The following is a 17,563-nucleotide window of genomic DNA, read 5'->3' as shown; positions in this document are numbered from 1 at the left end:
GATATCTATGTAGGGGACAACTCGTAGAGCATAAACTTGCTTTGTGCTCCTTTTTTGTGTGCCTTATTACGAGATCAAAATCATCACATCCCTCCCTAAAGAAGCCTATAAATGTAGGTGTTAGCCGAATAGCCGAGCAATCTCATAAGTGTTTCAGTTAATTAACTTTTACTGTTGTCTGTTGACTGCCACGAGGGAAGCACCTTAGAGGGACGACCTTCGCTGTTGGACCTTTCAATGCGGATTAGAGCGCTTTCTAGGTCGCCCATCGCCATTCAAACCCTAGGTCGCCATTCAAACCCTTGGGACGTCCGGCTGGCAGTCGTGGAAAGCGGGTCACCGGACCGGTGATCTTTTGTTACCCTTTTCGGAGAAAGCTTGTTGAAAGTGAAAGTTTCCATATCAGCTGCTGTGCACGTGCATCCCTTGACGTCAGTTTGTGAATTTCTGATTGGCTTAGAAAGGGTGGCATTTCCGTTAAAATGCCACGCCCGAGTATCCTTGGGGTTGATTGCTGATGGTTTCGCTGCCACTCAGGCTAGCGTTTGTAACTAAGATGTACTTGTAAATAAATGTATATAGTTGGTGTTCCACATCAAGTCTCCGTGGACGTCATTTGCAACGTGTCGGTGTAGCGTCGGATCCGCAACCGTACAACCCTGCGGACTACTTCAACAACGATACGAACCTATCTGGCGCAGTCGACAGGATGCTACGCCAACTTTCTGCGAATGAAGAACAAGACACGGCAACGGCAAGTACAGTGGCAGCTAGCGTTTGATGCCTGTGGAGGAGTGGCAGTGCGTTAACGTCGTCGAGGCATCAAGTCAATCATCCCGGCGACGAAGACAAGTACTCTGAGCGAGAAAGTCTACGTCCTGTGTGGAGGTGATCTTCGCCCGTCATCAAGGTTCCGAAAAGCACAGTGAACGGTGAGTGTCTTTTCAGTTGCGTATTTTGCCTATCACTATGACCGGAGGGTATAAATTAAGAGATAGGGGAGACGCAGGGAATCGTGAGGATGAGGGGGATGACACATTGGCAGTGGCCCCACAAAGGGATGGTAGTGAAAGCAATTCAGAAATGTCTGTGTCTATCGCCGAATATAGGCGGTTGGAGCTTAGAGTCAGATTAGCAGAAATCGAGCTAGAAACGCAAAGGTTGCTAAGTGCAAGTAACTCGGGGACCCCTACGGAGGCCGGTACATATGTGATGGGGGAAGAGGATAGGATGTTAAAATTTGCCTCCCTCCTAAAAGGCGTGTTGTCGCCGATGCCGACACAGGAATCACTTATCCCTGGTTGGTTTGAAGATGTGGAAGCAACGCTAGACTCGTATAAGGTGCCTAGTGCGTGGCGAGCAGGTCTGATACTTCCATTGCTTAGCGAAAAGGCGAGAGCATTGCTGGTGAGACTTAATTCAGCTGACCGCGCGGACTACAAAGTGCTCAAGACAAAAATCCTCGAAGGACTAAGACTGTCTACCGCGGAATACAAACGACTTTTTGTCAACTCCAAACCGGACAAAAGGGAGACCTGGGAGCAGTTTGCAGTAAGGCTAGAAAATTACTTGCGCTACTATTTGAATAGTTGTAAAGTAACTACTTTTGAGGACTTAATCCAATTGATGGTCACGGACAGAATGAAGGAATGCCTATCGCCGGACGCAAAGGCTTACGTCGCGTTGAATGAAAAGGAGAAATTCCTTCAGCCCAATGAACTAGCAAGACTAGCAGAGAACTTCCGCGAAAGCGTTAGATGCAAGGCGGCAGCAGCAGCTGTAACCGGGACAGAAAGCACAGTGGAACGGAACTTCCCAAAAGGCCAGGCAAAGGCTCGCGTTATAGAGAACGGGGGTGCAAAGCCTAAGAGGAGAGGTTGTTACAACTGCTCATCGCTCGACCACATTGCCAAACACTGTACTAAGAAGGCTGGAGATTCCGCGGCGCGCATTAATGCAGTGAGCCTTGTATCTGAAGAAAGCAGCAGCGAGAGTGAAAGCGAGAATGTCGTTATTGTCGCTAGGGTACTGCTGCCCTTAGAAGAGAGTAGCTCTCAAGAGATGCCAAGGGATGTAAGAGTTAAATTACAGGATATGCATGAGGTGTCTGTAAAAAATGGTGAAGCTACTTTTCAAGCGTACGTAGACTCAGGAGCCGAGATCACAGTTATCCGCAAGACGATGCTTGCGAACTACGTAAAAACAGGATCAACAATGAAGCTCGTCAGTGCCTTCGGAGATGAGGTGGTCGCGGAATTGGCGTACGTTCCGTTGAAATTGACAGATAGCTCGCCCTATGTTTCCGAACAGCCCTCTGACCCAGTGTTCTTGTGCGCGTTAGTGGACCGCATGGCTAAGAGAATGAATGCGCTAATCACTCCAGATGTGTACAAGGGGTTGTCTAGCGCAAGTGCAAAAGTAATGGTAGATGAGGGTGACGCTCCGGAGGAAGCGCAGAACGCTCAGGAGCACGCTGACAATGAGGACCATTGTGAGTCAACGACTGTGTTAGGTGTAGGGCACGATAAGGGATGTGATCCTGCTGCAGGCGATAACAACTCCCCGCGGCAGATTTTTATGAATAGCCAGAGTGAGGATGGGAGTCTTAGAGAGGCATGGGAGCAAGCGAGAGCAGGAAAACACGGGATGATAGTTGTTGACGGCCTGTTATCTCATAGTGACTACGTAAATGGGCGCGAATGCAGGCAGTTAGTCCTCCCAAAAGAAAGACGTAGTGAGGTTCTACGACTGGCACATGATTCGGACTGGGCAGGGCACCTAGGCGAGCGAAAGACGCTGCAGCGTATAAAGAGCTCATTTTACTGGCCAGGTATCACCAACGACGTGAAGCGCTATTGCCAGAGTTGCCACCAGTGCCAAATTAAAGCGCCAACAAGAATGACAGACAGAGTACCGATTGCACCGATAGCTAGACCACGTACCCCCTTCCAAGTTATTAACATGGACTGTATAGGTCCCGTTAATCCTCCATCAGCCTGTGGACATCGCTACGCGCTGTGTGTGGTTGACTTATGTACGAGATGGACTGAGGTCGTGTGCTTGCGAGCCCTTACGGCAAAGGCTACCTGCGAAGCCCTGTTAGACATATTCTCGCGTCTCGGTGTACCGGAGACTATATGCTCGGATCAAGGGACGAACTTTACCTCTCATTTGACTAGGGAATTTCTGGCACGAATGGGCGCGACGCCGCGTTTCTCCACACCCGATCACCCCCAGAGTAATGGATTAGTGGAGAGGTGGAATGGTACCTTCAAGTCAATGCTATACCACACAGTCGAAAAACATGGGCGGAACTGGGATAAACATGTTCCTTTCTTACTCTGGGCATATCGCGAAGTCCCAAATGCGACTACGGGGGAGACACCCTTCGAAATGATGTATGGGAGAGTGCCCACTGGATCGCTAACAATCTTGCAGAAAATGTGGTCAGGAGAATGGGCAGTGCCTGATGGGCTAAGCACGTCTGCTGTAGAATATCTGAGCGACCTGAGGAAAAGACTTTGCGAAGCGGAAGAACGGGCGAGAGAAACAGGCAGTGCAAATCAAGAGAACTACTGTAATCGCTACAACCTAAGATCGCGGGAGAAACAGTTTCAGGAAGACGACCAGGTTCTTATTCTAGAACGGGATGGCACCGGGAAGTTGTTGTCAAGGTGGATAGGGCCAGTTACAGTTATTCGACGCCTAAGACCGTACACCTATCAGGTCAGGTTGAGTGACAAGAACTTTAGGACGGTGCACGCGAATAAGCTCAGACCATATCACGCCCGAGTGAGCTCCGTAGGAGTAATTTTCGAGGATGATGTAGATTTTGGACAGGTTGAGATGATACCTACGAAGAAGAGAGAGCGGAACTTCATAAATTCAGTGGAGGCGGACCATCTAAGCCCTGGCCAGAGAGGACAATTGTTGTCATTGATCAAAACGATGCCGCAAGTGTTCAGGGACACGCCTGGTGAATGTAAGGTGGGCAAACATGTGATAAGGATAAAACCGGGCGAGGAACCACAACGAGTGTATCCCTACAAAATTCCAATGGCCTATCGCAAAGAAGTAGAGCGACAGATCAGTGAATTATTGGAATGGGGACTGATTTACCCCACAGAAAGCAAGTTTGCGCATCCCATTGTGTGCGTGAGCAAGAAAGATGGAGGCATGCGCCTCTGTCTAGACTATCGCAAGCTTAACGCGATCACGGAGCCTGACGCGTTTCCGATGAGTCAGAGCACAGAAATTCTGTACCAGGTAGCTCGTGCGAGATATATCACAGTAATCGATATGCTCAGAGGGTACTGGCAGATCAGGTTGGATGAGGAGTCGCAACAGTGTACATCGTTTATCACTCACCATGGCCAGTACGCCTGGAAGGTGATGCCTTACGGCCTCAGAAATTCGGCATCGACCTTTCAGAGAACGATCAACGAAATTATGGCACCACATGGTGAATACGCATGTGCGTACATTGATGACGTTGCGATATATTCGGCTACATGGGAGGACCACTTAGAACACCTGGCAAGAGTGTTGGGATCAGTAGCAGCAGCGGGCTTGACAGTAAACTTGAAGAAATGTAAGTTCGCCCAAAACAGGGTTCATTACCTAGGGCACATTGTAGGATCTGGTACGCACGCCCCGGATCCTGAACGGATCAAGGCAGTTGAAAATATCGCCCGCCCCGAGACCAAGAGCCAACTTCGAAGCTTCCTCGGGATATGCAACTATTACCGTGATTATGTGGCGCGTTATTCGGAAATTGTCCTTCCGCTCACTAATATGACGAACCGTCGCACTCCACAGAGGCTCCCGTGGAGTGAGGAGGCAACCAGATCCTTTCAAGAAATTAAGGAAGCCTTAGCGAACGCTCCCTCTCTTTTTGCTCCGGACCCGTCGAGAGATTACATTTTAGCCACTGACGCGTCAGGGTCCGCAGTTGGCGCTTGTCTCGCACAGGAACATGAAAACGGCAGGGAATGCCCTGTAGCGTTCCTAAGTAGGAAGCTCACGCCTGCTCAAACACGATGGGCAACTATCGAGCGCGAAGCGTTTGCTATCATATGGTCATTGCAACGACTCGAAACTTGGCTCTTTGGTGCCACTATCAAGGTTGTGACGGACCACAACCCACTCAAGTACCTAACCTTGACCACCCCACATAGTGCCAGACTGACGCGGTGGGCCCTCGCGTTGCAACGATTCAACATTACCATTGTACATAAAAAGGGATCTCTGAATTGTAACGCTGACGCCCTTTCGAGATTGACCACTGCTGATGAGCACTCTCTGGTTAGCTAAATGTCAGGTTGCTGTGTGTGGTGAAAATCCGGTCATGGTGTTGGCGGGTGCGTGACGAAAGGAGACACTCTGTCTGTATACTGTGTAATCATCTTCTGGTGACTGTTGTGTATTCCTGGTGCCATGATCAATCTTGTGGCGGAGGTGTCGACCAGAAGAACTTTGCAAGAACTTTGCCAATTGTGGCCAAAACCCGGGACATATGTATAAGACATGAACTTTTCTAAGAGTGCACTGCGCTAAGAACTCGGCTAATATTTGTCCGCGTATCGCCCCGTTCAGCCTGATGCTTGCTCGGTATTGCTTTTGGTTATGTGATGCATGACGTTGAAGTACATGCATCACAGTTGTGGCGGAGGTGTTAGCCGAATAGCCGAGCAATCTCATAAGTGTTTCAGTTAATTAACTTTTACTGTTGTCTGTTGACTGCCACGAGGGAAGCACCTTAGAGGGACGACCTTCGCTGTTGGACCTTTCAATGCGGATTAGAGCGCTTTCTAGGTCGCTCGGAACCTGTACCCCATTCAAACCCTTGGGACGTCCGGCTGACAGTCGTGGAAAGCGGGTCACCGGACCGGTGATCTTTTGTTACCCTTTTCGGAGAAAGCTTGTTGAAAGTGAAAGTTTCCATATCAGCTGCTGTGCACGTGCATCCCTTGACGTCAGTTTGTGAATTTCTGATTGGCTTAGAAAGGGTGGCATTTCCGTTAAAATGCCACGCCCGAGTATCCTTGGGGTTGATTGCTGATGGTTTCGCTGCCACTCAGGCTAGCGTTTGTAACTAAGATGTACTTGTAAATAAATGTATATAGTTGGTGTTCCACATCAAGTCTCCGTGGACGTCATTTGCAACGTGTCGGTGTAGCGTCGGATCCGCAACCGTACAACCCTGCGGACTACTTCAACAACGATACGAGCCTATCTGTAGGCTTCGTTTGTCATAGCAGATATTGATATCATTTTTGTATATCAAGACTATTTTGAAACGTCTTGAAACGCCCATTGTGAAGGCAAGGTCTGAATTAACCATATAGACAGGTCAAGAGCTGAAAAGTATATATATATATTCAGTAGAAAATAACTTGAAGATGACCTGTTAGATTTCTAAAGTAGCTTAGGAACTTTTCATTACGTTTTATTACGTGTAACTGCGTTTGCAATTTATTTACGGGCCGGTTTCACGTCAGTTCAGGCAGGGAGGTCCCATTGACCTCCTGGGTCTTCAGTATTTTTTATATTTATAAACTCATCGTATATTATGATCAACATTTTTGCCGAATAGGTTTCGTGCAAAAAAATCGAGAAAATCCGACCCTGAATTCGGATGTTTCAGTTTTGCGTTGTTTGCATGCGTGTACCTCCCGAGTGTTAAGAGATACTGTTGTGAAATTTTTTGATGCTGCTTTATGTATATATTTTGCCAGAATATGTCCCGATGTTAGGCCTTTCATCTAACGCAAAAACTTCTTGTCCAAAGGCGTATACTGCTGATTAGTGCGTTAAAACGCGGCCCCACTGCGTACGAACGTGTCGGAGATATTTACAGCCAGAGCAAGAAGCGTCGAAATTTGAACAAAACTGCGCGACAGAGCATGTTCGCCGCTTTTTATACGATACAGTGTTGCACCTGTGCGCCTAAATTTGTGCTTGGAGTGCTGGCAAGTAGGTATGCTAAAACACAAAAATATTGCACTACGATATCATTTAAAACTCAGGAGGTATACACGTGCAAACAAGGCAAAATTGCAACAATCGAATTCAGGACTGGATTTCTCGATTTTTTGCACGGAAAGTATTCGAATGCTTAATTTTACCAATGTTGATCATCATCTGCGATGAGCGTCAAAATATATATAAAAAATCATGAAAATTCAGGAGGTCCATGGGACCTCCCTGTCTGAGCTAACGTGGAACCGGCCTACAATTATGTTCTGGCTAACCTTTTCAGTGACTTCCATCTTTCAACAGTCTAACTTAACTTGCAACGAGTTCCAACTTCTCTCTCTGTTCCATATAACCTGTGTTAAGTGAATATTTGTGAAGTAAATAGTACATATGCGGGACTGGTGGTTATGTCACACTGCTTTCAATGTAACACTCTTTTTTTTTTCATTGCTGGTGAAGTGATGCATTAAAGAACCCATATATCTTGTGACTATGATGCAATAAAGAATTTTCTACAATGACATATTGATTTTGTTTTTAAAAATCGCGCAAATTAACTCTTGTTTGGGGGGTAGGAGGTACCCGTAAGTGTGCATTGGCTGCACCTCGGGAAATCGTTGGGGTACGATACAGGCTGCCGATAACGGACCAATAATATCCCCGTGTTGCAAACCGTATGCCGGACCATGGTCGGGAGCCGACCCGGTCGCGTATTTCGAAACCCTGACCGATACAGAAGAGCGGCGGCGGCGGCGGCGGCTGCAGAAAACTCTGAAAACCCGATGCGTCGCGTTGGCGCAAGACGCTGCTGCTGACATAATGGCGGCTGTAGGCGGTGTTACGTTTTGTGGTGTTGGGTTGGGACAGATGGGTTGAACGAAAAGAAGCAGATAGATTTGGCTTGCTGGTTGACGTGCCTTGAGATTACGCGTTAAGTAACGCGCAAGTTCTTCCAACATTTATGCTCCTTGTGTTTGAAAGCGTGAGTCCGCAGGGAGCCGGTGTTTTCAGTGTATGAGAGCGATGTTGTGCTTCTATTTGGGTGGTCGTTGCCATTAATACACGGCATGGAAGTTGAAAATGTTCGAATGTGAAAGTGGGACAGAAACAGAAAATGGATCCTTGCGGCGTGTAGAGAAGTTTGAAGTGAATCTGCAAAAGCAAAGGCGCCGTAGTGAAGTCTGTGCGTAGTGCGTGCGCAAAGACTGTGTGTGTAGTTCCGACTAGAGTCACTAATAGTGACTAGAGTTCTGACGTTTTCAGGTTATATTCCTTTTGTCATTTTTTCTCTCGAAGAGAAAGTTGCATGTTGTGGTCTTGAGCGTCAAATCCAAATAATGTGCACCCAGTTTATTTCATGATTGAAACGTGATTTAATTCAAGGGCGATACTTGGTTCAACAGGGACTCTTCAGGCTCTGGGGTGGCATCGGGTATAACACGTAATCAGGCTATATTTATGGTGCATTTCAGTGCACTTCACATATATTTATGACCAATATTTATAAGCTTTTATGACCATAGTGTTGATACAGCTTACTTTTGTGGTTACATGTTGGCAAAAAGTCGATTACACTTGCCTTTCATTACTAAATGTTGTGGATAAATGTTCACAGTATGACAGAGAATGTACACAGGTTTTTATATTGCTATATTTTGTCTTTTATTCAGTGTTTCTGACTGCTAACAGGGAACTGTGGCCTGAACTTGAGAAAACATTATGCATAATGGACACATGCATACCTAAAGATAGCAAGTGCACCAAAATAGCAAGACTAACTTCTACAAAATCTACCAGCGTAAAAGCAAAAACAATAATGAAGTCAGTATCACTGCATTGGTCATCTTATGATGAGGAATGGCATTCACATTGTTTTCTGCAGAGAGAAGGGATGCTTCGAGTTGGAACATTTAGGTATAGCTATTTGTGTCTCACTTAATATCACCCAACCAAAACTGACCAACTTTGTCACACATATATTCCTGAAATGTTTGTTTTCTCGTTTGAACTGCACGAACTGAACGCAAGTATTAGTTATGTTACTTGTTTTAGATTAGTTCATTACTACGCAGCTGAGCAAGACATTACTTTTGTAACTTTGTGACTTAGCAAATGCCCCCATTGCACGTTCCATGAGCAATATTGAAATCGCCATTTTTGTGGTGTAAATTATGTTATCTGATTTTATTTTTCACTCTGTATCCCATGGCTATGATAGTCTCTGTGTCTCATGGTCAACTCTCATCTCTGCTCATGACTGTCATGACTCTGCTTATGGTAATGGACAAAGAGACAATAGTGGTTATCACCTCAGAACGAAAGATCATCAGTTTCACCCGTCACCTATGCAATACTTCATGCATAGGGTTCTTTGTTTTCGGGTTTTATGATTTTTCAAATTCGGGGAGTTAAAATCGGGCGTTATTAACACACGAGAATTCGGGGAGAAATCGGGCGCTACGATCTCTATTTGATATGTCATCGGGGCATTTTTGGGTGAAACGAAAGCTATATGAAACAAGCCACTGCTTTACACGTGGACGAGAAACAAGAATCTTTATATTCCGCTCGTAACTGGGGCAGTGAATGTCTGTCGTATTAAAACACTTGCCCGAGCCCCACAAAAGCTCGTCTCTCACTCCTGCAGGAGGGGATTATAGAAGGAGGACAAATAGGTTGTCACAAATAGCTGTCTTTGCTGATGTACCCCCCTGTCCCCCACTCCTTCCTGCTATCCTCTCTCCGTCTGTTCATCTCTGTACGTCGCTCATAGCCACAGTTGCTTCGCGGCGCTAACATCCAATCAAAAAAAAAATTTGCTGATGTTATGATTCACTTTTCGTACGGTTTACCGAGAACGACAAGATGAAGGAACCCGAGCATTTCGGGTAGATATCGGGTTTCACCCGAACTCTTGAAAACTTGTTCGGGGGGGACTATTGTGAAAAATCGGGTTTAACCCGAAAGCTAAGAACCCTACTCATACCACATTCACATACCAGATTCACCACGGAATTGTTCATTGGATACAACCATTGACCATTACCTGTCATAACTAGAATTGTAGCTCCAGAACAACATGTCTAAATTACTTTGGTTAGGAATAGTGACAAGATGTATTTGACATGGTCATGAGACTACAACTTGCTTTTAATTTTTGGCTGGGGCCACAGCTGGTTGGGTATTACTGGGAGCCCTCTGTTTTGGCAACTAACACATGACACATTTCTCTTGTTTTTATTATTTAGGAAAGCTGTCATACAACGGTTTCTACAAGGGGGTATCTAGCAAACTTAGAAACTTGTTAACTTATCAAGATGGGAAGGTGTCTAGGTTTACATATTTACTGATCAAGGCAAGGGAGTGGGTTAACTAAAAAAATACAGTGCCAGTGTTTGCACCCACTTGACCCAATCTTGATCATACCCACACCATCACATGCTGTATGTACGTATGCACATAACTTGAGCTTTAAGTACAACATGAAGCTCACAAATGCAAAGGCACTGCAGCTCTGTAAAACAGTAACATGCACTGCCAGGTGCCAGGTTATGAAACAAAAAGGGCTCGACTAGACAACAGTGTCTTCAATATAGTGAAGGTGTTGGGACTTTGGGCACCGAACACTAGGGATGCTGCCTTGGCGGCACTTGTGTTCAGAGCTGTTGGATGGATACAACCTTAGGATTCTCTGTGCATGATCCTGGGATAATTGTGAATAGTGAACTGCTAGTGAACATATGGCTAGTGGACTTCTGAACAGCGAACATGTGCATAGCGAATACCGAACATGCGAGCAGAGCACGTGAGCAGTATTTTTAGGGAGTGTGTGTGTGTTGGGGTGGGGGGGGGGGGGAGAAATTATGTTAGGAGCAGCAGAACAAGTTGGGAGACATGTTCAATTTCTCCTCTTTTATCATTACAAGCAAACAAAAGAGATTATTTATTCATGTCACTGGAGTAATACTTGCAATGTCACACAGCAATGTCGTTTCCACGAAACCCCCACATGTTGCAGGATCAATTACTTGCTTGGGCTTCATGCATGTCATTGCAGTTAGACGGCAACAGTGAAGTCCCTAATTCCGTGTAATACAAAAACATTACAACTGTATTCCCCATGTTTTCCCGCTAATAATGGCCTTTTAATATTTCAGTTTGCTGTGCACAAACAACATATCAATTATGGTAGCACCATATCACTAGAGTTATAACTTTATGGTCTTCCTATAAGCTTTGTAAACACCTGCCAGAAAGCTTTAAATCGATGAGATTTTTTGTTGAAAAGTGTTGATTTTTCTGTGCTTTAGAGCATGGTTTTGAGGAATTCTGGTCCCACTCACTGCTATAACGTTCACATTGTAGAGGAAACTCGAAGAGCACACAGCCTGAACAACACAGACATCTATTGGTTAGTCGTATAAGGTCACCAGGGTGGGTGTGGGGGATATCTTTATTATGTAATATGTAAAAAATAGGAGGGAAAGGTTAGGTTGCGCCATGGCGGGTTTCGATTCCCAGCAAAGAAAGGCAAACAAAAAGAAAAACAAACCACCAAGGGCAATGGAATGAACATGTACAGTACTATGGCTATCAGGTAACAGTTGTGTTAGTGAGCTTCAGGACATGTCTTTAAGCGGGCCATCGCTGCACAAGAAAGAGAAAATATATTGCGTTTTATGATGTCTGGTGCTAATGCCATACAAGCATAGCCCAGGCAAGTTCACGGCAGTTAATAAGATAGACATAAACCTCAAACAACCGACAAAAACTTGTCTGGTACCTGCTACATTTTAATGTATGTGTTCTCTGATTACTTCGAGCTACGATAATTCATACTTTTGCATACTTCACACAAACTTCATATCACCTCCATATTTAGCCCACAGTTTTCAGTGTATTGAAAAGCTTATTAACTGAATGGCATTTTTGCGTAATCAACATTTTTCATTCCCTTGTGAAACCCTCCTACAGGCAGAAGATGGCTTCCGCATGTTGCTGACGCCATCTCTTGAGACACCCTCCTTTGAACATAATGCTCACCTACAGATGCCTGTCTCCTAAGGAAGGCACCATTACTGCTTGGGCTTTAGCTGACATTAGACATTTAGTTTTGAGGACTGACGTGTTACGCTAATAACCATCGACATGTTTCTTTTGAATATCTCTGCAGTTGTTAACTTATTAACGACGTAAACAACGAGATTTGGCCGAGGCAGACCACACTTAGGGACGACACAAACATGTAAGCTTCAACGCCCAGAAATCACTCAATTGAGGCACTCAATGGCTCAAGGGACTTAAAACTTCAGACTGGGCCTGTTGGTAAGGCATGGCAGTATAAAAGCGCTAAAAAGACGAGGACAACGGACACACAGTTAGCGCACTAACAACATTTATTTTTCAACAACACCGTTCCTTAAAAGGGCTCACGAATTCCCTTTCCTTCGTTGTCAAACCAATGGAAGCGCTGCTGACGCACTTGTCACCCCCCTCTGCTATCAAAAAAGCTTCCCAGATTTCCCGTTCCAAAACTTCCCGTTCCAAAACTCAAATGAAGTTGTGGAGTGGCTAAAATCGCAGGGGGGCGGGGAGGGTAAGATGGTGTGATCTTTTGATATCGTGGACTTGTTCTACTCACTTCCTACGTCGGGAATAGTGGATGCTGTTGAGAGGGGGATTGACAGGGTGGGGCTGGTTAGGTTTCAAAATGCTGCGGGGTGTACTGTACCCCAGTTTTTGTGGTTGTTAAAGGAATACCTTAGTTCCACCATGGTACAATATAACAACTGTTCTTTCAGACAAAAGAAGGGAGTATGTATTGGGTCTAGGATTGCCCCAGTTCTCAGCAGTTTATACTTGGCTGAGGTGGATTCCAAAATTGAATGTATCCTTAAGGAAAGAAAGGTCCCTGTTACACGTATTTTTAGGTACGTAGATGATTACCTTGTGGTTGCAAACGAGGGGACGGGACTTGTTGACAATGTACGGAGTATTTTTGAGGGTGCTGCTCCCGATCTTCAGTTTACGGTGGAACGGATGAATGAGGGCAGGCTGCAGTATTTAGACTTGTTGTTAATTATGAAGGAGGAGCACCTCTGTTGGCGGTGTCAACAGAGGTCCATCAAGCCTATCTTGCCGTTTTCATCTAACCAGTCTAAGTTGGTAAAAAGAGGCGTTGCACAGAGTTGTTTAAAAACCTCCCTGGATAGATCGTGCTTCCATGAAATGGAAATCAGCTTTAAGGCACAGGTGGACAGATTAAGGAATGCGGGGTTCCCGGTTGATTTGCTTGTGGGGATCTGCGATAAAGTTCTGAAGTCCCGGGGGTCTAAGAGCCGGATCCTGAAAGAGTCTTTTTCCGGGGCCACTGTCATTCCCTATGTTCATAAAGTCTCGCATAATCTAAAAAAAATTGTCTGAAAAGAGGGGGGTTAAAGTGGTTTTTGGCGGGGGGAGGAAATTGTCTTCCCTACCTGCAATAGTTAACGATGTTCGGGGGGTTGAAAAGAAAGCATGCGTTGTGAAGCATAGGGATAGATTTGTTAACTGTGTTTCTCACGTTGTTTATGAAATTCCATTGTCATGTGGGTCCATGTATCTGGGCCAAACAGGAAGGTGTTTAAATGTTCGATTGAGAGAGCACAAGTATAATCTATCTGCACGTTCTGGTAATCTTTTTCTACATGTGAGGGATTGTGGGTGTCTACCTTTGTTTGGTGACACGCAGATAAAGGGCAGGTTCTCTGATAGCAGGGAACGGGAAATCTGGGAAGCTTTTTTGATAGCAGAGGGGGGTGACAAGTGCGTCAGCAGCGCTTCCATTGGTTTGACAACGAAGGAAAGGGAATTCGTGAGCCCTTTTAAAGGAGCTCTGAAAGCCATCTCAAAAATTTTCCGTTCCGAACGCGTTGTGGAAGCAGGTAACTTAACTTGATGATTAACACGAAAATTTTCTCTGTGCGCGATGTTTTTCGTAGAAAAAAAGACACTTGAACATCGCCGCTCGTGTTCCCACTCGACTCGCTCCTCCGGGTCAAACGAGGAGGAGAAAGAAAAAAACGTCATTGGTGACGTAATAAAAGTTGAAAGCGGCGACCGCGCTTCTATCCGGGTCAGTGCTGACTGGTTTTCTTTTCTTTCTTTCCGTTTTCTTTCACCCTGCTTTCTCTCTGTCAAGGGATGAATAAGGGAGGACCTCGATATTCATGGTCGTGAAACCCCCGTTCTCGAAATTCATGTTCTGGAAACAAGGAAAAGGGGAAATGCTGCTTGGTAAGATGTTATGCCGCGATTAAGAACATAACATCACTATTTAACCACACAAATTCAGGAATTTTCTATATGTGTTCAAGTCGCCTTAGCGAACGAAAGACACATTTAGAAGCCATTTGGCTTGGCAGGACGGCATGTTGGTTGGTTAGTTGTGTGCTTGCAATATTATGGGTGGGTTAATCACAGTTTGCCGTTGGCAGTTTTCCGCGCGCAACATGTGCATTTTATAGTCAGCTAAAATTTACGCTAGTCACGTGTTGTTTTAGTGCACGCTGATATGTCGTCGGACGCAAACTTAACCGGCGTTGTCGGTCACTATATGATGGATAAAACTGATGCACTATATGGTGACAAAACAAATGGCGCCGAGCACGGATAAACTCAAACTTGCGTGTCTGCGTCGTCCACATTTGTAGTCTGCATCGGCCAATTCTCGTTTAGCTCGATGGTTGGTAAGTTGACCATAAATTGTGGTGGTCTTATGACACTGCTTGGCTATGTTGGTGTGTAACTCAGGCAATGAATGTTCAACTCCTGATGCCACGATGTGCCGGCGACGGCATATTGCGATAAATTTCACTGGATTGTATCTGACAACGTATGGGCAAGAACACTCCTCCAGCTGAATAAGGAATTAACTGAATGGCATAGCGAATTAGTGATATAGCGTATATTGATATAATGACATAGCGGACGGAATTAGTGGTCATAGCCATGCAGCGATCATTTCGTGGCGTGAAGTGAAGCAGCGCTTAGTGCCGCACTGTGTTTATACGTATTGCCACCAACAACACAACAAGAAACAGTCACCACGATAACTTGCAGCATACAAAACACAGACACGGACAGAACAGCGTTCAACTGGCACCTGAAGTTTATTTTCATAATCCACCTACTCCGGAAGGTCGCTTTAGGGAAAGCAAGGTCAAGCGGGGAGAGGTTGACCGATTTTTGGTTGACTTCGCTGGGAGAGTTCAATGGGGAGGCCTCTACAATCTCACGGTCTAACCTTGAACAGTGTCTGTAGACTAGTCTTCGTTTACTGTATCTGATAAACCAAAGAAAAAGCAAAAGAAACTTCTTTCACCGTTGCAGCGGGGTTCCGAGTGAAAAATAGCAGACGACGTTCTTCGAAACCAATCAGGGGCTTCACCTTTCTGACGTCAAAATGACGCAAGCGGCTCGACGGCTCGTTCCGGGTATCGCCACCGTTGCGCACGGTCGCGATTTTCAAAATCGAATTCTGCGATATTTATGCACCTGTTGATAGTATCACTTCGCATGGTGCATTTTAATATGCTTATTAACCACTTGGTTCAAAAAAATGCTAGTGATTAAAGTGCTTTCCTAGCTCCTTTAAGGAACGGTGTTGTTGAAAAATAAATGTTGTTAGTGCGCTAACTGTGTGTCCGTTGTCCTCGTCTTTTTAGCGCTTTTATACGGCTCAAGGGAAACGACGTGCTGGTGTGGTGTAGTGGTTAGCATATCTGACCGGAAATTGGAAGACCGAAGTTCGATTCCTGGCGTCAGCGCCTCTTTTCCCTGAGTTGTTGCATTCGTTAACTTATGCCTGTTTTTTTGTGTCCCCACTCATAATAGCACTTTTTCAGAGGAAAGGCAAAAAAATGAGAGCTGCAACATATATTTGGAGTAATTTATGGCAATTTGAACAAAAATATGTAATGACCTGGGGTTTGAATTAATGAGTCTACTGTAATTTGGTCTTCTACACAACGTCCTGCAATTATGCCCATATGAAAAAGTTGCATGCAGGGCCAGCCCGTTCGTTTTGCTTCGTTATGCTGCTTCCTTCTGATTTGTTTATTTATGCCCTCAGGGCACAGCAATGTGATGCTTGATGAACTTTGACAACTGCTTTTGTACTGCACTATCTTTTGAAACCCACAAAAAAAGTATTTTAGAAGTTTACGCAGACTGTTCTGCAAAAAAAAAAAAAAAGAAAACGCCCTAGTCAAGCGGCTTCTGCTGCTTTTTGGCGTACCACCTTGTTTTGTGTTTGACACAAACAGAAATAAATGAAATGAAATGAAATCTTGTAGGTCATGCTTTGTGGTAAACAGGCCTCATCAATGGACGTACTCTGAAACCAACATGACAGGAGGCAGTCTTTTCGTGTTGTCTTCAACATTTGCCCATTGTTCAGGGTTGTTTACCATGCAGTTTGTCCACCAGCTTGCCTGCATTTATGCTGTTCTATCAGTGATTGTAGGTCAAGTTATTTTCATGCAATCACATTATTGATGAAAAATGGAAGTCACTGAAAAGGCTAGCCAGCTGTAGGACTCGAACCCACATCTTCTGGATTACCAGTCCAGGGCTCTACCAATTGAGCTAAGCTAACAGACCTCCCCAGCGACTTCCAAGGGTGCGTCATCTGACGGGACAAACCAGCCACTCTCTCTCACTCATCCTCCTTTCACTCTTACATTTTTGCTCACTCATACACACATTCATACGACGGGATCGACACAAGCGGCAACTGTTGAACATGAGAGAACTGATGTTCTGAGGCTGGAGCACATAGAGAGGACAAATACATAAAAAGACATTATTGTTTGTTTGTTACTGTCATTCTTCCTGCTTCTAAGACCAGATAGCACTTGTCTTTGCTATACTATCTGAGAGACAGATGAAGAAACACAATGTTGTAACGCAATTGTGTTTAATAAAGCTCATGTCTTGCAGCCACAGCAACCATTTAGTTGAGTGAAATGATGAAGCCCACACATGCTCTGTTATATTTGTTGTTTATTATTATACCGGGTGTTTCAGTTAAATCCCCGGGCTAAATAATTCGCGAACGGGTGCACCAATCCACGAACTTTCTTTTTTACAAGTATCTGTCCGATACCACCTACAAGCTGCACACCGTGTGAATGAGTGGGAGGCGCTCATTATTAAAATAAAAATGCAAATGAGTTTCGTCAAAAAGCGTATCTTCTAAAGCAGGGCGCTGTCGGTATTAAAATGTGTACTACCCCTTTTGGGACCTTCAGTGGACACCTTTTAGAGAAAAATCTGCCACCGAAGCGGGTCATTTGTTGCAGTAATTAATTGGTTTCGGTTTACGTATTTTTGTCGCGGCTGGTCGCGGCGAAGCGCAAAAGGGCGTATTTCATTGGTGTAATCCATTAATGTAAGGACGTAATTTATCGATGGATAAGGGGGTGAAAGAGCGTCCTTTTGCGCTGCGCCGCGACCAGCCGCGACAAAAATACGTAAACCGAAACCAATTAATTACTGCAACAAATGACCCGCTTCGGTGGCAGATTTTTCTCTAAAAGGTGTC

The 17,563-nt window shown here is 45.1% G+C and overlaps 1 protein-coding gene and 1 non-coding gene across 2 annotated transcripts in view; one reads left to right on the top strand and one right to left on the bottom strand.

Moving 5' to 3' along the window:
• Positions 1–969: 969 nt before the first annotated feature.
• LOC135384751 (uncharacterized) overlaps positions 970–17,563 on the top strand; it is a 41,895-nt gene continuing 25,301 nt past the window's right edge. The window contains exon 1 of the mRNA XM_064613940.1: positions 970–5,304. Within this exon, the coding sequence (XP_064470010.1) occupies positions 970–5,304 (4,335 nt within the window). The remainder of the gene's footprint in view (positions 5,305–17,563) is intronic.
• On the bottom strand, positions 16,543–16,615 carry Trnat-ggu (transfer RNA threonine (anticodon GGU)). Its single transcript has one exon. It is a non-coding gene; the product is annotated as a tRNA-Thr (tRNA).

This window comes from Ornithodoros turicata, chromosome 2, assembly GCF_037126465.1.
Source record: "Ornithodoros turicata isolate Travis chromosome 2, ASM3712646v1, whole genome shotgun sequence".
Classification (NCBI taxonomy): Eukaryota; Metazoa; Arthropoda; class Arachnida; order Ixodida; family Argasidae; genus Ornithodoros; species Ornithodoros turicata.
Note: the sequence above shows the minus strand (reverse complement) of the source record. Positions and strands in the feature narration are given on the sequence as shown.